General features: G+C 42.0%; 1 protein-coding gene across 4 annotated transcripts in view; it reads left to right on the forward strand.

The window, feature by feature from the left end:
- The window catches only part of MAP3K13 (mitogen-activated protein kinase kinase kinase 13), a 102056-nt gene that overhangs the window by 65882 nt on the left and 13489 nt on the right, over positions 1-22685 (forward strand). For all 4 annotated transcript variants that reach the window (XM_063429882.1, XM_063429883.1, XM_063429881.1 and 1 more), the window contains exons 2-4: positions 10032-10589; positions 16419-16602; positions 21545-21736. In XM_063429882.1, coding sequence (XP_063285952.1) covers positions 10130-10589; positions 16419-16602; positions 21545-21736 — 836 coding nt within the window. In that variant the 5' untranslated portion in view covers positions 10032-10129. The remainder of the gene's footprint in view (positions 1-10031; positions 10590-16418; positions 16603-21544; positions 21737-22685) is intronic.

The raw sequence follows: 22685 nt of genomic DNA on the forward strand, positions 1-22685 counted from the left end.
CGGGTTAGATGGTTCTGAGACATTTGAAGCCGACCACCAAGTTGTATTTTTTTGTATCATCATCATAAGCTTTTTGCCCTAGACAAGTTAATTCTCCTACAGAAGTGTTATACATTATTCCTTTCCTTGCTATGCAAACATAACCTATGATGGAGGTCTTTAATCTCCACTCAGATTTACTTCTAACACTTATATGATAATCGGCTTGTGTAGATATCAGTTGGTCAACTGCCTCAGAACCGGACATTACCTCCTTTGCTTCCCAAGGCCATTGGTCTCCCATGTTAGTACCTCCACACACATAGCAGTTGGTAACATTAAGACTACCGGCAATACTTTCGGCTAAATCAATAAACAGGTTTTTAGCATTATGGGGGATCTTATTATCTATACTCATCTCTTCATAAAAGGAATGGTATACTTGATGAGTTTGGGAGGATACCGTATCAGTCTCTATCCCTATAAACAATAATGTCCCAGGATCTAAACCCGTCCCGTATATCTGAAACCCAAATAAATTGCCATATTTGTCTAAGAACTTATCGGGGTTATTTATAAGTATATGGATGGGATTACATTCCATAGACTTACAATATGGGCTAGTCGGCAACTTAGTCACTATCATGTCTTTGTCTACTGTCTGTCCCCAAGTCGCCCACCCCACACAAGACCAATATGGGCAAAAGTTATAGTCTTTATTTGGGCATCTAGGACTTACATATTTATTTTTACTACTGGGACAAATATATTTATCATTAGACCCATACGTCCTCTCCCATCTAAGATCCCCACATACATTCCACGGCTTTCTACCACTCGATATCGCTTTACACGCATCAAATAGCAGAACACCCGAAGAATGTACGGATTCTAACACCGTCTTATTAATTAGGGTCCCCTGAGGATCTCCATTCCTGAGAGTCAACCAGATTGTACGAGGTTGATACTCTGGACTGAAGCACTTAGGTTCTCCTACTCCTAAATGGCACACACTATAGTCTATATTTAAGTATCTACATCTCGATACATCTCCTTTACACTCGTATTGTGAATGCCAGATTAGGGTTTGGGAAATATGGTTACCTGTTCTCGTAGTCTTAATGCATACCTCACAGCTAGGAGTGTCGGTACCTCTACCTTCCTGAATATAAAAACACATATAAATAAACACTATCAAAAGCACATCTTTCGCCGTCATCCTCAGTCTTCGTCCGTGCGAAGGCGCCTCCGCTTCCAGGATGTGAGGGCTGCAGGGAATGGAGTTCTGCTCGTCTTCACAGGTGTCCCTTCGAGACTTTCCTGGCTTATATACTATGTGTTGGTAAGCGGACAGGCTTTATTATGGCCTTCTCACTCACGCACCAAATCCCTGTAACAATAAAATTTGTAATCCACACGATTCCTCGTTACTCCGACTGAGTAGTGCGTTTTAACCGGATCTTGCAGGGATTCTCTGGATCTGCTGTAACTTGCCAAGAATCGACTGCTGCTGGTTTAACCCTGGAGTGATGTATCCACTGAGTCACTTCGGCTACTTTTATCGCTGTAGGGGTAGACAAAAGAACAACATAAGGACCTCTCCACTTGGGCCCTAACGGTACATTATTCCACTCTTTAATCCACACTTGATCTCCTGGATGATAACTATGAACAGGGGGATAAATATTCACAGGTAATCTATCTTGTACCCATTTCTGTACCTCCTCCATAGTCTTACCCAACTCTACAACCTGCTGCCGGGTAATTCCTTCTCCCAACTGACTCAAATCCCCCCTTAAGTTACCAAGTACGGGAGGTGGTCGCCCATACATGATTTCAAAAGGAGAGAGGCCCATCCTTCTGGTAGGGGTACTGCGGATTCGCAATAGAGCTATGGGTAAGAGAACGTTCCACTTAAGTTGGGTTTCCTGACACATTTTAGCCAACTGGTTCTTAATAGTTCTATTCATTCTCTCTACCTTACCAGAACTCTGGGGTCTATATGCAGTATGAAGCCTCCACTTTATACCAAGCATATGAGTCAGTTGTTGTAGGCACTGATGAACAAAAGCTGGACCATTGTCCGATCATATAGAACAGGGTAGTCCATATCGGGGTATTATTTCTCGTAGCAGGAATCTTACAACTTCTCCTGCTTTCTCTGTACGAGTAGGACATGCTTCTACCCAGCCTGAATAGGTGCACACAATTACCAGCAGGTAACGATGTCCACCCGATTTAGGCATCACTGTAAAGTCTATTTGTAGATCGGACATGGGGAGTCCCCCCATAAACTGGACTCCTGGTGGCTTTACTGGTCCTTGTCTTGCATTATTTTTAGCACACGTTACACATCTTCGTACAATGGCCTGAGTCAAGTTGGACAATCTTGGTATGTAGAAATGCTCTCTAAGAGATTCTTCAGTACTATCTCTCCCAGAATGTGTCCCGTTATGATAATTTTGGACAATTTCTACCGCTAGTGATGCTGGTATGACTATTCTTCCATCTTCTAGCTGATACCACTTGTTCTCCAAATACTTTCCTGGTTCAGTCTTTAACCACTCCTCTTCTTGAGCTGTATAAACTGGAGTCCATTGGGACAGTGGAGTTGGTATAAGAGCAGCTATATGCCCCACATACTCCTGTCTTCCTGATTCAGCAGCACGCTTAGCTGCACTATCTGCCATCCGATTTCCCTTGGTTACATCACCATCTCCTCTCAGATGCGCTCGACAATGTATGATACCGACTTCTTTCGGCTCCCACACTGCTTCCAATAGTTGTAGGATTTCAGCTGCGTATTTGATTTCTTTGCCTTCTGAATTCAGTAGTCCTCTTTCTTTATACAAAGCTCCGTGGGCATGAGTGGTTAAAAACGCATACTTAGAGTCCGTATAGATATTCACTCTTAAACCTTCAGCCAATTGTAACGCTCGTGTTAGTGCTATTAATTCTGCCTTTTGTGCTGATGTTCCTTTCGCCAGTGGCCGAGCTTCTATCACCTTGTCTATTGTTGTTACTGCATATCCTGCATAGCGGATCCCTTCTTTCACATAACTACTGCCGTCGGTATAATATTGAACATCGGGGTTCTGGATGGGAAAATCACGAAGATCTGGTCTACTTGAGAATACTTCATCCATTACTTCCAAACAATCATGTTGACTCTCAGTAGGTTGTGGCAAAAGGGTAGCTGGATTTAAGGTGTTTACAGTCTCTAAATGCACTCTTGGGTTTTCACACAACATTGCTTGATACTTGGTCATACGGCTGTTACTAAACCAATGATTTCCTTTGTAATCCAACAACGTCTGTACTGCATGTGGGACTCGTACATAAAGTTCTTGACCCAGAGTGAGTTTATCGGCTTCAGCTACTAGCAGGGCGGCTGCAGCTACGGCTCTTAGACAAGGTGGAAGTCCGCTGGCCACTGCATCCAATTGCTTAGACATATAGGCAACAGGTCTTTGCCATGATCCCAAGTACTGTGTCAATACTCCCACAGCCATTCTTCTTTGCTCATGTACATATAAGTAGAATGGTCGTGTGTGATCAGGTAGACCTAATGCTGGGGCACTCATCAAAGCCTTCTTCACATCTTCAAATGCCGTTTGCTGTTCTTGGGTCCATAAGAAGGGGTCGTGCTCTGTACCTTTGATAGCTGCGTACAGAGGTTTTGCCAGTATCGCATAGCTGGGAATCCATATCCTACAGAAGCCTGCTGCCCCCAAGAATTCTCGCACTTGTCTTCTATTCTTGGGTATTGGTATTTGGCAGACAGCTTCTTTTCTCTCTGGCCCCATAATTCTTTGACCTTCAGAGATATGGAATCCCAGATATATGACAGTTGGCAAACACAACTGAGCCTTCTTTCTAGACACCTTGTATCCTGCCTTCCAGAGAATGTGTAGTAGATCGTGCGTTGCTTGCTGACAGATCTCTTTTGTAACTGCTGCTATCAACAAGTCATCTACATATTGTAACAATACACACTCTCCTGGGATGGACTCGAAATCCAGTAGATCTTGACTTAGGGCTGAACCAAATAGGGTAGGTGAATTTTTAAACCCTTGGGGCAGTCTTGTCCAAGTCATTTGGCGTTTTGAGCCCGTTACAGCGTTCTCCCATTGGAAAGCGAAAATACATTGACTTTCTGCGGCAATTCGGAGGCAAAAGAAGGCATCTTTGAGATCTAAGACTGTGAAGTAAGTAGCCCCGCCCGGAATTAAAGCAAGCAGGTTATATGGATTGGGTACAACTGGATGTATACTAACAACCGCATCATTGACTGCTCTCAAGTCCTGCACAGGTCGATACTCATCTGTACCGGGCTTTTGAACAGGCAGCAATGGGGTGTTCCAGGGGGAAGTACAGAATTTTAGGATACCATACCGTATGAACTTATCCAGATAGGATTGGATGTTCTTCTTAGCCTTCTGCGGGATGTGGTATTGTCTTAAGCTCACTGGATAAACCCCAAGTTTTAGTTCAATTTTTATAGGTGGAATATTGCGGGCCAGTCCTGGTGGGTTGTTCTCTGCCCAAACTCCTGGTATGTTAAATAATGTCTCATCACTCCTAGGGTTTTGGCTAGTCAACACTGTATAAAGTCGCCACTCTTCTTCCTTTGGTACGGATAATGTCATGATACCTGAAGGTCCATTAAACTTTAAGGATGTTGTTCCATTTGGTAGGAACGTAATCTGCGCTTGTAATTTTGATAGCATATCACGTCCCAGCAATTGGACTGGACATTCAGGCATATAAAGGAATTGATGTTTTACTACGTGGCCTCCCAATGTACAGAGTCGACTTTTAAGAACCGGTTTTTCAGCACTTCTTCCAGTTGCTCCTATCACAGTAATAGTCCTTCCAGATGGAGGAGCAACTAGATTAGTCACCACTGAATGTTCAGCACCAGTGTCGATCATGAACGCACTCCTTTTTCCCCCTATTGATACATCGACCATAGGCTCCGCTCGACCAAGGGGGATGGAGCCCGGTCGGTATCAATAGTCCTCCATGACCGTGTCAGCCAATCCTACAAAGTCCCTACCTTCTCTATCGCGGGACCTTTGCGCTGCTGGAATATACCTGTCTTCCCTAACACTTCCTCTGTTCCCATTACTCCCTCTATTACCATTACTCCCTCCGGGGCCTCCTCTACCTCTCGCTCTGCCTCTAAAGTTTCCGTAGCCTGCCCTGGGTAGGTCTCTCTCGTACTGCTCTCTTTGCGGACATTCGTTCCTCCAATGCCCTTCTTCCTTGCAATACGCGCATTGATTCCTACTCAAAGGCTCCCTACTCCATCTACTATCGCCTCTATCTGGGCCCCGTCTATCTACGCCTGCGATCGCTACCGCTAGCATATCAGCCTTTTTACGCATCTTGCGCTCTTCCTCTTTCTTACTTTCTGTTTCCCTATTCATATAAACTTTATTCGCTACCTCCATTAGTTGGGTGATTGACATACCTGCAAACCCTTCTAACTTTTGTAGCTTGCGCTTAATATCTCCGTAAGCTTGGCTGACAAAGGCGGAGTTCACCATTCGGGAATTATCTGCGTCTTCCGGATTAAAGGGGGTATACAAGCGGTATGCCTCCAATAATCGGTCATAAAAGACACTGGGCGCTTCATCGCTTTTCTGAATCACCTCAACTGTCTTCGACATGTTAATAGCTTTCTTTCCTCCGGCTTTCATGCCAGCAATTATAGCGTCTCTATAGGCTCTGAGTTGAACCATATCAGCACCATTTACATTCCAATCGGGATCGGTGTTGGGATAATGTGTTGCGGCCCATGCTGCTGGATTAGCTTGGTTCAAAGTACGGGCTTTATCCTCTAGTGCCTTAATGGCTGCTTGGTTAATTCTTGTCCTTTCCTCATTGTTAAACAAAGTCATTAATAACTGCTGGCAATCAGCCCATGTCGGGTTATGTGTCTGTACTATTGAGGTGAACAGATCAGTCATAGCTTGTGGTTTCTCAGTATACGAGGAATTGTGGGTCTTCCAGTTTAAAAGATCGGTTGTCGTGAATGGGACATATACAAAGACTGGGTCAGCATGTGCCATTTGGCCTGCGGCATCGATATAGGCTGACCCAGGATTCAGACGAAGAGGCATCGGATAGTGTCTTAATTGTTGGGCACCGGTCAACTGTCGGGTCTGTATGGGGCTACGTGGAGGGGCGTCAGTCATAGGTTCCAGTCGGGGAGAAATAGGGTATGGGGATGTGGGAGCTTGGTTTTGGGAAAAGGTTGTAAATAAAACACTTCGAGCCGAGCTAGATGAAGCTTGACCGGAAGTCTGAAGTGGCGCCAAATCAGGATATTAGTTTTTAATGGGGGTTGGTTCTGATTCCGGAAGGGGAGATTTAGTACGAGGGGGGGTGGATCCTGTACTGGAGGAGGAAGCGGAAGTGGATGAGGGTAATGAGGGGAGGGTTGCAGGACTTCCTGCGTTTGCGTCACTTCCTCTTAACGGAAAGTAAGGGGGCGGCAAAGGGATCTCGGACTCAGGGGGCGTGTCCAAAATGGGCCTAGCACCAGTCCTAGTGGACGAACAAGTCCTAGCTACCATGAGGCGACACTGCTCCTCGTGGCATGTCCGGAGCCATTTTGGCGAGTCATTTACGGCCTGTCTCCAACAATCAATATAAGGAAACTGGCCGTAAAGTTCAGGCCTACCTGATACAGCCACGTGTAAGCGCTGTACCAGAGTTGGATCCAAACTGCCACGTGGCGGCCATGCCGCAACCAAAGTAGGCCACTCCCTAGTACACAAAGTGACCAAACGTACAGGAGACATTTTAACCCCAAAATCACAAGTTTTGAATCCCTTTTTAAAATTCTTCACCATACAACCTAAGGGATCCGGAATCGTTGACTGCGATGCACCCATACTTAACAATGGAACGTCGTCGACAACGAATACTATGCACGCGTACTATTCAACAGTCACACCCGTTTCCTCTGGCAACAGCACCACGTGGTACGGTTACCAAGTGAAACGTACACAATAACAATAAACACTCAGGGAATTCCCGTACACACACAGCTGCTACACCAGTCACTATATAATCAATATTATGCCCTTTGGCGTAACTATACAGTCACCCACGCTATAATTCTCTATATACGAATTACCCGTCTATAACACACCCCAGTAACATCGTCTTTTACAAATAGCGGTTACAGTACGGTTAGCATAGGTCAAAGCACAAGTTAAGGTCACAATACAATTATTAGTGGTTATGGTGTTAAACATGCAATGGACGACAATGATTAGTACTTATATACAGTGTCAGTAAATATACAGGGTTATGGTACCGTGCACTATAATACAGCAACACACTATTAACACTCTCGCTAGACGGCTGAGCTCGCGCTATCTAACAAGATATACACTTTACTAAACAATCGTTAACACATTTACAATTCCCAACTAAACTATTGGCCAGTACCTTGAATGGACTACCTAAAACTATATACACCCGTTTTGGTTAGCCACACTGCCCAATCACCACATATAGCGAGCTAGAGAACCGAATTTACACAGGCGCCTCTTAGTCGCACTATCAAAAGTCTAGTGGGTTCCAAATTTACACGCCTTCCCACTTAGCCCAGATAGGTTGAGAGCTAGCGAACCGAATTTACACAGGCGCCGCTTAGTCTCCCGGTCCCTCCGACCTAGCGAACGTAATATACACCCTAGAACGCTAGTCTAGACAAGACACCGGTGTCCGGCTAGGGCTATTTACACCAGGACCCCGCCTGACTAACAAAATCAAACGGTCTGACTAAAGAGCGTTCGATCGAGCGGTGCGCCTTCGCTCCTTCCCTCCGACAGAGGGGGCAGATGAGTTCACACTCATCGACGGGGACACCCCAGCACTTCTCACGTAGAGGCCGATGATCTCCTGGACAACAGACCAGTGGCGCCGAGACGAAGGGAGGTCCACGCAGAAGTTCAGGGGTGCAGCCGTAGAGAACGTGGGCAAAGATAGACCGTCTCACGCCTCTGCCTCTCAGCTACCGTTGAACGATGAGCTTCCCGGCCAATGCACCAAATGATACCGGAGAAACTGACGGAAGCCAAGCACAGAGAGATGGACACAGGTTTCTTCAGGAAGGAAGAGATTCTTTATTGGATCACCGATCGGGACTCAGAGGGACTAGCGTCACCAAAATACAGCAAATTCTGAGCCCCGGACAATAGTGCAGGCTCCTTATATAGGCACATAACTCCTCCCATATTAAGCTCCACCCGCACATTCTCTTAACCAATCAACACAAATAAGAATTAACTTCCTGTTTGACCGCATGGCTTGTCCAGCACAATGGAGGAGGGGGAATACTACATCCTGTATTCTTGCACATGCTCCGTACACTACTGTTCGTATCTTGCCTCGTGCAACCAACTGATCGATACGTCAGCATATGCACGTACACATGCCACGTGGTAATCTCGGCCTACTAAATTTATTTTTACCGAGATTCCACCACAGTATGACTGTATAAAAGTGTTTATGTTAATTTATTATGTTATATGTTTAAGGAGTTATACAGTATTTCGTGATGTTAATAAATGCTGTGGCCTGTTTTTCCCAAGAAGTTGGCTGTCGTTATTTGAAGGGGTAAGTTATGGTTTTTATGGGGGGATGAGGGGAATGCTATCCAATGCCTACTACGTACATACAGGAGAGGGCCTAGGCTAATTTAGACAAAGCGATTCTGCCTCCATAGCACCTCTCTCAGTATACGATTTTTAAGATGGGGCTAAATTAAGGAGACCATTTTCAGGAATGTAACTCCCACTAATCTAATCCCTAAGATTAAAATAACTCTCATCCTAATTTTTAAAAGTCCTGGAATATAACAGATTGCTAATGATGAATCACACATTAAGGGCAAATAATGCCATACCGGTGATCTAGACTACATCTTCCATGATGCTTTGCCAACATTATGGCAATAAGAGCATTCTGGGAGATGTTGTCCACAACATCTGGAGTGCCGAAGGTTGCCTACTCCTGTCCTAGACATAATATTCTCATGGTTTATTATGATGTATCCAGAACCCCCCAGTGGCATTACTTTACCATACCATAAACCTGCTTCAGTATGATGTATCATATTTATAATATTTATGTGAGTGTATGCACACATTATATATACAAGCACAGATATAACACATATTATAGCACAGATATAACACACATTCTAAAATCCAGAGAGTGTAGTTATTCGCTGTCTGTCTTAGCACTGCAGGACATGCCATTAAGATGGACTGCCTTTATAAAATTGTAATTCTTTAGAACATCTCTAATGAACTTCAAGTCAAATAAGTTTATTACACCCAAGGATAGTCCGTGTTAGGCAGCTGTCACCAGAGGTTCGGCTCTGACTTATTCATGCTCTGTTAATTTCTGCGCAGTGCATTCTACATAATTTAATGTGAGCAGTAGAACAGGGTCGGCTGACTCAGTGTTCTAAAGAAGATACCACATTTTTTATTATCAAATACTTTTTTATTTATTGATGGAGGCTTTCCTTGGCTGTTTAAGAGTATCATTGCCACACATGTTCTACTCAGTACATTAATTTATGTGAATAACTTCTAGTTACACAATGCTTGTTTGTTTGGTTTTATTTTTTTTTTACGTTATGGTAGAAATAATTTTTTCAAAATGTAAATCCTTACTTGCTTACCCCGTTATCTGCCTGCTTGTACTTGTAAACAAGATTAGTTCTTGTTTCTTCTTCACCTTTATGTTTATTTACTATAATTAATATGTAATATAAATTTTGATATGTTATTAGATAACGGCATTACGTGGAATCCTGTGATTTTAGTGTTACGCTTCACTAAGATCAGATGTTCTGGAGGGGGTGGGATAGGGGATAAAATAGGTTATTTTTTTATATCTTTTTTTCTCTCAAACATAGCTATGTCATACTGATGATCCCTAATGATACCTAACCATGTATCCTATTATTTTACCGATGATCTCTAATCATGTATCCTATGATTTTTTTCTTTCTACAGGTTCACGTGTCCTACACCCCAGGACAACGTTGAGTTGAAGCAATTCTTTTAGAAGGTGGAGTCTTGGGGTTGGCTGCCCCATACACCCCAATGGTACCATGGCAAGTCCACATGAGCCTCTAAGTTGGTCCCCTTCCCCTAATTTCATTGTGGAATCTATACGAGATGATAAAGACTACATGGTGGCATTTGGTGACCATGCCACCAGCGTCCACAATCATCAACAAGATACCCATGATAAGTGTGATGAACTAGAGAATGCTAGCAGCCCAGTCACAGCAGCTGTCTTGACATCGATAAGTGAAGACTCCCGAGATCAGTTTGAGAACAGTGTCCTGCAGCTAAGGGACCAGGATGAGGCTGAGAATGTCCCACCTCAGGGAAGTAGTCACTCAGGAGACGGAGGAAGCAACAGTGGGGCAGAAGATATCAGGATACATTTCAGCCGGTCTGGGAGTGGAAATGGAGGCTTCTTAGAGGGGCTTTTTGGTTGTTTAAGGCCTGTGTGGAATATCATTGGAAAAGCATATTCTACGGACTACAAACTACAACAGCAAGGTGAGTAGGTGTTAGCTAGTGAGAAAGCGTTGGTGTAGACGCAAAATGCGTCCAGTTTTTTTTTTCTGATCATTCAATGATATGCTAATTATGTTTGCATGTGTATCACCTACAAGTATGTGGTTTTCTTTTTGCCTTGTACTCACAAGTTTTGAGTGAAGATCACTTTTTTTTAATAGAGATCCCTCAAAGAGTGGTGTGTGTCAGATGAGTAGGGCTTATAATGTGATTGCAAGGTGAGTATGATACAGTCACTTTTTACTGCCTCAGTTAGCAACCTTGCCCACATTGGGATCACATTGTCTGCCATATGAGCACCCCTTAGCCCATACACAGCTCTAACATGACTACACTTACCATCAATCTATACACTACCCTAACACGAAAACCTTAATCCTTGCCAAAAACTATCATGTAATATAAATTATACCTAACAAGGAAGTGTATGTTAGTGGTCAGTAATGCCGTTTTGAAATGTAAGAAATATTTATGAACCACTCGACCTTTGTTCTTGTTATTATGAAGCAAGTTGCATCACTGACAGCGCCCCCAGGGCCCAATTACATCCCAAATCCATGCCTCCCAATGTTGTGAGGTATGCTTCAGGGTTTTTTACTAAAGTGGGAATTGTTGAGAATTTAATGCAAATTTCAAATGTAAGACTGAAGCAGAGAATTTTTACATTTCAGTTATTTTGGCTATAAAGGTACACTTTAGTCACCAAAACAACTTTAGGTGAATGAAAGCGTTTTTGTATAAATCATAAAGTCTCTAAAGTTTCAGCTGCTTAATTCGCTGACATTTGCCGTCAGTAGCAGCAAAACTTTCTAGTGTCAAAATAGGAGAGAAGATTACACAAAGACAATCTCTGTAAACAGTTAATTGTACTGAATTGAAATTTAACGTGCAAAATTCAGGTTATATTAGCCAACTGTTCACGTTCCTGTGTTGGAAAATGTCTCTACATTTTGTAATTTATTTTCAAATTCATATTAAGTTAATAGACATGTCATGGTTGATTATTCATTTCCTACCTCAGGGGTAGGCAATCTACGGCACTAGTGCCATACACGGCACTCGAGGTGTCTTTCCACGGCACTCAAGGCTGCTAGAGCCAAACAGGGTCTGGCCTATCAGGAGTCTCAGTGAAACTTCAGATATCTGCTAATACAAAGAGGTAGTGAAGGACAATCCTCAATTTATGCATTGCAGCACTAAGAGGAAGTGATCTCAGATCACTTCCTCCCAGCACTTGTGAATGGGAATGCACACTGTAGTAGAGCAGCCCGCAGCTGATGTTGCAGCTCCTGTCCTTGACCTGTACCTGCCCAGGCTGGTCCCCACTGGAACCCAGGGAAGCCATCCACACTGCTAGATATACACAGACCTGCAGAATAAGCCTCCCCTCATACAAATAATACGAACAGCCCACACACAAACATACACACAATCCCCACAAACGCAACATCACTAACAATCTACATACATGCACACAATCCCACATGCAGCCTCTCACGTGCAAAACCCCAAACAGCCCCCATACACTACCTAACACACAATGTGACATATCCATCTACACACAATTCCACAAGCAGCCCTCATACACAGCCCACATTCATGTGTATCATACACGATACCATAAACTACTAATGAACATATACAATATAATAGCTCATATACGCACAAATACAACGATACAAAGCAATTACAGTATAAATAATACAAGCAGAATACGGCAGCACACACACCTCAATTTAAAAAAATAGGATCGGCAGGGCCATTTGATGGAATTTGGGGGCCCCAAGCAAAATGGACATGGTGCCCCCCCTCCCCCCCGCACGCAAAGCCTACAGGAACCACAGCATAGCCATACAGTTTAAGTTCACCCACACTTTATATAAATAATAAAGGTTTACAGTGCAAATACTGCTGTTGCATATAATGTGCATAAAACTTGAACATTTTCAACAATTGAAAATTCCCTGTGTTCTCCTCATCTCCCCTTCTCCTCAACCCCCTCCCTGTGTTCTCCTCACCCCACCCTCCCTGTGTTTTCCTCATCTCCCCTTCTACTCACCCCTCCTCCCTGTGTTCTCCTCATCTCCCCTTCTCCTCATCCCCCCTCCCTGTGTTCTCCTCATCTCCCCTTCTCCTCACCCCCCCTCCCTGGGTTCTCCTCATCTCCCCTTTTCCTCACCCCCTTCCTGTGTTCTCCTCATTTCCCCTTCTCCTCACCCCCTCCCTGTGTTCTCCTCATCTCCCCTTCTCCTCACCCCCTCCCTGTGTTCTCCTCACTCCCCTCCCTGTGTTCTCTCCATCTCCCCTTCTCCTCACCCCCTCCCTGTGTTCTCCTCATCTCCCCTTCTCCTCACCCCCTCCCTGTGTTCTCCTCATCTCCCCTTCTCCTCACCCCCTCCCTGTGTTCTCCTCATCTCCCCTTCTCCTCACCCCCTCCCTGTGTTCTCATCTCCTCACCCCCCGTGTTCTTCTTACTCCTCCCCCCTCTGTGTTCTTCTTACTCCTTCCCCCCTCCCTATGTTCTTCTTTCTGCCCCCATGTTCTTCTTACTCCTCCCCCTCCCTATGTTCTTCTTACTACTCCCCCCCCTATGTTCTTCTTACTACTCCCCCCATGTTCTTCTTACTACTCTCCCCCCTCCCCATGTTCTTCTTACTCCCCTCCCACCCTCCCTGTGTCCTTCTTATTCCCCTCCCCATGTGTCCTTCTTATTCCCCTCCCCCTGTGTCCTTTTTACTCCCCTCCCCCGTGTCCTTCTTACTCCCCCGCCTATGTTCTTTTTACTCCCCCCCCCCCCCTCCCTCCCTATGTTCTTCTCACCTCCCCTTCCCTGTAGCGTGGCCGAGCTCAGGGTGCACTTCCTGTCAGTCCGGCCGGGAACAGGAAACTAAATCTCCTGTACCGCGTGGTACCCAGCCAGACTGACAGGAGGAAGAGGAGCTCGACCACGCTACAGGGAAGGGGAGATGACGAGAGAGGCAGTGCTGCAGCCGCCTGAGGCTCTCTTTAGAGCGCTCAGGCGGCTGCAGCCTTATAGAAATGGCCGGCCCTGCTTGGGGGCCCAGGCCAGCTCGGGGCCCCAAGCAATTGCTTGGTTAGCTTGCCTGGTAGCGACGGGCCTGAGGATCGGCACACTACGGGACATCACAATCCTATATCGGCACAGTGCTGCTAAAAGGTTGCCTACCCCTGTCCTACCTGTTCTATGTTAAATTTTGTATTGTGTATTAATATTGTTTTTGTATTTTATTGTACCCTATTGCATCAATGCAATGTTTTGTGGACCCAGGACATGCTTGGAAACAAGAGAAATCTCAATGCATCTTTCCTGGTAAAATATTTTATAAATTAATAAATAAATATTGACAAAACACTAGCTTGATAAAAAAAAAACAGAAAAAAAGGAAAATGTTAAAAATCAAAATGATGTTAAAAATCAAAATCCTGGGATAATGCTGGTTTTCAGTATTAATATTAATTTCAGCATTTCCCCTTTTAACGTTAAGACCTGCTGGGAGGATTCATGATTTATAGTGTTTATTATTAAGGCTTTCTTAATCAGCCACAGGACAGATGGTTAAAAATCCCCTCCCTCACAATCTCCATTGTCTGCTGCGGGAGGTCTGACATTACAGTGTTTATTGTCTGTCAGTGAGTGAGCAGCGTGCGTGTCAGCCTCTGTCTGTGTCAGATGGTCATGTGCAGGGCAAGGCCAGTGGGGGAAAGGTGGGTGTGTGGGACCAATGCAAACAACAGCTGATCATAGTTTATTGCCAAAGCCATTCCTTTTCTAATGGTGTGCTTATAGTGTGTACTGTGGGAATTGTGTAGAATATTACCAAGGGAATTATTAAAGCTGACCTGAATTTTTTTTTTACAGAAATACGTTTTAAAAATTATACCAACAAATGAATTTTGTTTAAACCAAACAGTTGTAAGTTGATCGGTTATTGCCATTTGAGAACTGGTGGTTTGTTGGTGTGGAGGTGGCACCAAGATTTTTTAAGCAGTAAAAGGTGTTTAAAATAAAATGCTGATCGTGCGTGATGTAAGCAGCCACTCAGAACCAGAGATTATAACAGATGAGCTGTTAAATTCCAACAAGAAAAATGAAAGTCTGATCTGTCTGATACTGAATGCAAACAGTGCCACGAAGAATTTTTATTATCCACTTTGTCCGACCTAGATGTTGGTTAAAGGCCGAGAGAGCTTAGGGAATATCTCAGTGTATCAGCGCTCACCACACAGGACAGAATTGTTATTGCAAAGTCGGATGCACTACCAATCGTTGCACAAAACTTTTTTTATCATTGTATTTTCATATTTAGTTTTGATACCTTATTTATAAATGAATTAAAAACATAGGAGTTCATTTTTGAACAACAGTATCGTGTTACAGTAATACGTGTTTTATATTGGTTTGGTAGTTTGTCCTATTTTTTACATTTCTTTTTGAGAAGTGGTGCTGTTCATATTCTTCTTTGCATTGCTGACATAGAGCGGATTTAGTCTAATAGGATTGTGGAGGAAGACAGAAAATACATGTTTGTCTACTCAGTAGGTGGGAAGTTGAAAGCCAAAATCCTTATCCAGGAGTCTAATACTGGCCAAGCTTGTTAACAGATTCTGGCATTTTATTTAATGATTAATGGACCTTTTTACATTTTACATCCAGTTTATTTCAAGTAATTATTAGTCCCCAGATTTTGTTAGCTTCAAGGTTTAATGCTAGATGACATTACAGCTTTATTCTGGACTTCGATCACATCTGAATGATTCAATTGATTGAATATAAATAGCCCAGTCAATACACATATTTGTAGAAATTAGAAACGACTTGGACATAATCTGGAGTTTGATTCATTTTTTGTGGCTCATTATGATTTAAATGGCTTGAGAAAATTTTCCTTGAATGTTAGTTTGGAGTGGGTTAAACAACGTTACATACAGTGCATTCAGAGAGTATTCAGACCACTTCATTTTTTTTTTTTTCACGTTTTTATGCTTCATCCTTCTGCTACAATTGCCAAAATATCACATTGACATAAGTATTCAGACCCTTTACTCAGTACTTCATCGAAGCACCTTTGGTATCGATTACAGCCTCATGTCTTTTTGGGTCTGAAAAGGGTAAGCATTGCACATCTGGTGTTTCCGACATTCATATCTGCAGATCCTCTCAGGTTCTGTTAGGTTGGATGGGGACCATTGGTGGTCGCTTCAGAGATGTTCAATTGGTTTCAGTTTCGTGCTCTGGCTGGGCCACTCAAGAACATGTGTCCGTAAGCCACTCTCACATTATCTTGTGTTAGTGCTTAGGGTCATTGTCCTGTTAGAAGGGGCACCTTTGCCCCATTTTGTGAGGCTCTGGACCAGGTTCCATTAAATGATCTCTGTATTTTGCTATGTATAGCTTTCCCTCAACCCTGACCGGTCTCCCAGTTCCTGAAAACATATCTCAAATCATGATGCTACCACCACACGTCACTGTTGGTATGGTTTTGCGCAAGTAATGAGTGGGGCCTGTTTTCATCAAAACATAATGCTTCGAATTGAGGAGCAATAAAACTGTTTTTTTTTTTTAAATTCTATATATATATATATTTAAAAAATCATTAAGCTTATTACATATTTTAAGGCAAGGATGTGTATTTCGTATGTGTTCATGTCTGTGTGATTCCTTTTCTGCATATGGTAACCTGGCTGCCCTCCACCCATCCCATGCTGCCTTAACCTATATAAATATCTATGCAACTGTGCTAGCCTGTATGGAGTCCCTGCGTCTAACCCCTGTTTTGTATTCTACCTTAGACACCTGGGAAGTCCCATTTGAAGAGATTTCAGAGCTGCAGTGGCTGGGAAGTGGAGCTCAAGGTGCGGTTTTCCTTGGCAAGTTCCATGGGGAGGAAGTTGCCATCAAGAAAGTGAGGGAGCAGAAGGAAACAGACATAAAGCATCTACGAAAGTTAAAGCATCCCAACGTCATTGCATTTAAGTATGTATCATTGATGTGCACCGAAAGGTTTCGCCTTGTTGCAGTGTTACAAGATTGTTACTTGACTGTTCAATGATTGTCAGCTTACACGTACTTCCAAACCTGCCTCAAGCATAGAGAATTGCAAATGAATTGAGGGAACAATGGATACTAATTTGTTTGTCCTAAATTATGTAAATTATAATTTTGGGTTCAATAATTTGCTTATTTGTCATGGGGCACACCAGTCCTCTATCTCTATGATATTTAATTGTGAAACCTATGACGTCACAGGTAGAGCACATGGATGCTAATGTGACTTTTTTAGGTTTTACTGCTCCAACAAAATCCTTCAAAATTCTTCAATGCCATATTTAGGCACAAAGAGACAGTTCCAAGCCTATTGTAAATTGGAGCTACAATAGCTGAAAAGGGACATGCGTCTATCAAATTCAGCCTTTCTCACATTTATTTTGCTGTTGATCCAAAAGAAGGCAAAAAACACAGTTGGAAGCAACAATTTTGCAACAAACTAGGAAGAAAATTCCTTCTTGACCCCAGAATGGCAGTCCGATCTCTCCTTGGATCAAACAGCTATTACCCCACTAATTAATAATTAAATCCCTGCATATTATCTTTTTGCAAGTATTTATCCAATTGCTGGTAATCAAAAGATGGATGGATGTACCAGCGCTAATTTGGAGAATCACAATATACACCAATTGGTTACAATATCATACAATTGTAGCTGCTTAAACACCAAAATCTTATCTTAACACCAAGGAATACAATCTAGGGAAATGGTGAAGCGCTATATTTATATATAAGGTAAGGAAAATACAGAGAATCTTTGGGAATAAGTGGATATACCTTAAATATCCTTTTTCTCTCTCTTTTGAGATCTTAACCTTGATATACGGTTCCTTAAAAGTATAAACATAAAGAATATATCATAGTATAACACTGTAAGGTATATTTTCAAGTATGTATATAAGATTATTCCCACTCACACTTTAAAGAGCCAAAATGTTTTAGCTCAGTTCATGCGCTTATAGGGTCCGTAAAGGCGACCCTCTCCCTTCTTGGGCGGCTTTTGTTCTTCCTTTTTCCAATCTAGGACATAAAGTGCATATAGTGTAGTACCTTTGGTAAATGGCTTATATAAGTGTAATTCAGAATGGGGTACTCACAAAACCAGAGCCTTCAACTAGGCTCAATGGTACAGCATATGTGGTTAAGGACCACAATCCTTCTTTTTGGTAGCAGGAACGAGATTTTGCCAGATAGTGTCTCAGTAAAAATAGTAATTTTATTTGACTATCACTTTTTTAAAAAATATATCAGTATAAAAGTATCAAACAGTAAATATAAATACACACTATAAAGGCAAAAAATAAAAAGTCCAATAGTTAGTCTTTTCCAGGACGCGTTTCGCCAAATAGGCTTCCTCAGCTGGATAAAAAGTCTTGGATCCAAAGAATATTGCAAAGACTTTTTATCCAGCTGAGGAAGCCTATTTGGCGAAACGCGTCCTGGAAAAGACTGTAACTATTGGACTTTTTATTTTTTGCCTTTATAGTGTGTATTTATATTTACTGTTTGATACTTTTATACTGATATATTTTTTAAAAAAGTGATAGTCAAATAAAATTACTATTTTTACTGAGACACTATCTGGCAAAATCTCGTTCCTGCTACCAAAAAGAAGGATTGTGGTCCTTAACCACATATGCTGTACCATTGAGCCTAGTTGAAGGCTCTGGTTTTGTGAGTACCCCATTCTGAATTACACTTATATAAGCCATTTACCAAAGGTACTACACTATATGCACTTTATGTCCTAGATTGGAAAAAGGAAGAACAAAAGCCGCCCAAGAAGGGAGAGGGTCGCCTTTACGGACCCTATAAGCGCATGAACTGAGCTAAAACATTTTGGCTCTTTAAAGTGTGAGTGGGAATAATCTTATATACATACTTGAAAATATACCTTACAGTGTTATACTATGATATATTCTTTATGTTTATACTTTTAAGGAACCGTATATCAAGGTTAAGATCTCAAAAGAGAGAGAAAAAGGATATTTAAGGTATATCCACTTATTCCCAAAGATTCTCTGTATTTTCCTTACCTTATATATAAATATAGCGCTTCACCATTTCCCTAGATTTATCCAATTGCTGTCTAAACATCTAATCCAGGTCCAGCATCTCGGAAATCCATCCATCTTTCTCTCTTTTCTTGTATTCCTCCATCCCTCCTTCTTTGAGATGTCTATTCCTGTGATACGTAAACCTTGCAGTGGGCATGAAAGTGGATGATTCATAAGTGACATACTCCCACTACTAACTAAAATCAGAGAATGTGTAATAACACTGAAACCTTTACAATCCTGCAATAATATTCATTATTCCTTTATTGTTTCTACTGGTGGATATATTCTAAACGTTGTATCTTCTAAAATCTAACAAGGAATTCTTGCAGAATCTTTTATGATGCACCAGTGGCATGCAGACTTTTCCTTTGAGAGCAGACCCCTTGAAACATTCACTGCAGTGGTCTACTCTTGCAAATAGAGCTTAGGGGACACAAATGTGTTATAAAATAGTTTGTGAGTGCTCCTGATTCATTGCAAAATGTACATCACATGCCGTTACTAACTGAGCACTTACGAAATGATTGCTGTAAATGGAAGTTTTACTGTGTCTGGAAAATGCTAGGTGAAGATGAGCGCGTTGATCCTGTTTATTCCCACCCAAATAAAGAATAATGCCCCCATTTCACAAATTCAGTTACACTGAATTGCACCTGGGCATAGAAAACGATTCATGTGAGTGCCATGTAATGTACTTGAGTAGAAGCCTACAGGAAATTGGTTATGGCAAGAACAGATTGTTGGATCCTACGGTGTAGTGAAGATTGTGACAAAGCTGGAACCAGAATGTTTATATAGCCAAGTGACCTAATTTTGTAGAACTTGTCCGTAGTGTCCGTAAGTATGCCATTGTCTTTTTAATAGGCAAAGTGGGGAGAATTTTTTAAGACAAGAACAAGCGGAATTGTGAGGCAATGGGGTGAGCAAGGAGCATCTTGGATATCAATAGTATGATAATCAACAATTACCACCCATTTTGCCTTGGAAAATCTCCCCCACTCTGTCATGTTCTTTGTAATCTAAGACATGGGGGCTGAACTCTGTTGACATGTGTTTGACCCCATATGTTTGAGTAACGAGGCAGTTTTATTGATGAGCTAAATTAATCTGATCATCTTTATTAGAGTGATCCAATGCGCAGGAATCAGGCTGATCTATAAAACAATGGGAAGGAGAAGGCAGTTCCTATGTAGAGCAGTGATATGAGAAGCCAGTCCCACCAAGTATGTGTGTAAGAGCCAAAGGCTAGAAGTGTTTGGGCATAAATGTCTGGACGTTTTGTGGTCTATTCATCACCTGCTGTAGTAGTCACTTTGTGAGCCAATTCCTTAAAAGGGCATTAAAGGCATGCATGCACATTGACCAGGATGCCACAGCAGTTATGCTGGGATAGATACCTGCCTAACTCTATTTACCATGGAATCATGCAGGCAGTTAGAACCGTACCATATTTTGTGTTGTGTGTTTGAAGGTCAGAAATGTCCTTTAATAGGTTTATTGCAGTGGGTTTTGAACTTGTAGGATCCACGGGTTACATGAAAAGCTCTTCCTGCTTATGGTATGTGCTGTTAGTAGATCTCAAGTGTTAACCCTATCAGGTCCAGGATTTTGAGACCTTCTTGTTATCATGACAGTCCTTACAGGCTCTCAGTGAGTTAACAATACATCACTAAGCAACTGCATGGTGAGCTGTATGCATGCAGTTATTACATGCCCATCTCTGTGATGTTGCTGTCTCTACAGCTGCTAAACTCCCCTTATTGCTCTGCCTTATTGTCTCTAACTCTCTCTCTAGTCTCATACTATATCCTCCCTTTCTGAGCTCCTTTTTTGTTCTCTCTTGCATGCCTGATTCAGGTCTCTCTCGCACATTTTTTCTCCCTCTTCCTGTTTCGTTTTTCCACTCATTCCACTCTCCCTCCTCTCGTTCTGTATGATTTGTACATGCCTCTTCAACAGTAAACAACAAATGACACGTATTTGGTTCATTTAAGGTGAGAGGTTGACGAGTCAAGCCAGATATTTTAGTGAAAATATGTACGGAGGTGTGTACTGCATCATCCCCAGCTCCATCTAACAACCTCTGCAAAACTATGCTACTTTTTTTTATTGCAAACCTTATGAATTTTATTGTCTTCCCCATCGAACATTGGCAAAAACAAATCTCTTAAAATGAAGAAAATAAAAACCTAACATTTCCAGAATCAATCAGTGTCTGTACCCGTGGCAGTAGAATAGCAATACTCATTCTCTTTACCTAAACCAAAATATACCTTTTTGCATGCACCACTATCTGTCCTATGAAATGAAAGTATAACAAGAAGATTACAGGCTGCCTGGTTTTATTTTAGGAATCATTGAACTGCACAGTAGAACACAGCCGAGCTAGATGTCTAACTCCTTCACTGCCTTTTCTGCCAGAAGTAATGTGTATAAGATTTGTTTGTCTATCAAAGTGTAAGAGCATAAATTGAGGAGGGTTAAAAGTAATGGGTTTATGGCTGGCAACATATATATTTTATACGTTTTGGCAAACCATTCATTTCTTATGGATTGAATGTTGTAAGATCATTCAAAATATTTGTAGACTATACCTGTTTGAAATAGTAATGCAGATATTGAGAACCTGTGGCTTTGTGGATGTTCTTGTATGTCAACCATTCCTGCTACAGATGCTACTGATGGGAGGAGTAGTCTAAAATGGCTGATGAGCCCCAGGATGGTTGTTTTTGCTCTAGAATACCCTGACCGCTTCCACTTGTCCTGCAGAAAGCCTTCCTATTAAATAATGAATTATTTCTCTCTTACAGAGGTGTTTGCACACAGGCCCCCTGTTACTGCCTTATCATGGAGTACTGTGCCCATGGACAACTCTATGAGGTGCTCAGGGCAGGACGAAAAGTAACCCCCAGGCTACTAGTGGACTGGTCAACTGGCATAGCTGGGGGCATGAACTACCTCCACCTGCACAAGATCATCCACAGGGACCTCAAATCACCCAAGTAAGTTCTACTTTAGCTGGTTCTACTCTGGAAAGTGTCCTCACTGTACTCCAATGAAGTTCAGTCTCCATATTAGATTGATCAGTAGCTTTTCAGCATCATGCCTGGATTCTTTGTTGTTTTTTTTTTTTTTTTGGGGGGGGGGGGGTTATTTTAAGAGTATAACATGCATAAGGTCCTAGTTGACAATTTAAATACAGTAAGCTGCTCACATTAGCTTTATCAAATTGATTCATTCACTTTAATTTCTCCTCGTCAACATCCGTGTAAAACACACATCTCCACACCTGCCATGACATGATGTCAAATGCTTATTGCTCTTACGTGATGGATTGCAGAGCCAGGCTTAAAAAGCATGCGGCAGATTGGTATGAAACCCATTAAGCAAGTTAGAAAAACAAGAGACTGTTTTGTGTTTAAAAAGGAAAAATCTTCTAAGGTTCAAATAATGGGCTAAAGCCATACCCATATTGAGATTTTCACATTGTGTTTACCAATATGGCCATCCACCCGTGGCCTTTAATGTCCATTTACACGGATGACACTCATTTTCTAGTAATAGAATTTCCTATTTTTAGGATAATACAGTACAGGGCACAATGAGTTACATTATTATATACATATTATGTAAAGTTATCATACTTCAAATTTGTATATTTGTTGATTGACTCCCCTCCCCTTTCCTACCCTACTCTTCCCTTCCTTAATTGTTTTTGTTTAAAAATTATATTGAAAACTGTTTAATAAAAATCATTTTAATAGAATATAATAAACAGTAATAACATGGATTTGCCACGCTTTTATCTAAATGGCAAAATCTATGTCATGTGGATTAATTATGCAAAGCACAATGCAGTTGCTGTAGAAATCACTATTATCGGTTGTAAGAAAGCTTAGTACAGTAATACAGCTAGTTCCTGTTGCTATAGGTGCTGGAAAGAATACAACA

This window comes from Pelobates fuscus, chromosome 8 (assembly GCF_036172605.1).
Source record: "Pelobates fuscus isolate aPelFus1 chromosome 8, aPelFus1.pri, whole genome shotgun sequence".
NCBI lineage: Eukaryota > Metazoa > Chordata > Amphibia > Anura > Pelobatidae > Pelobates > Pelobates fuscus.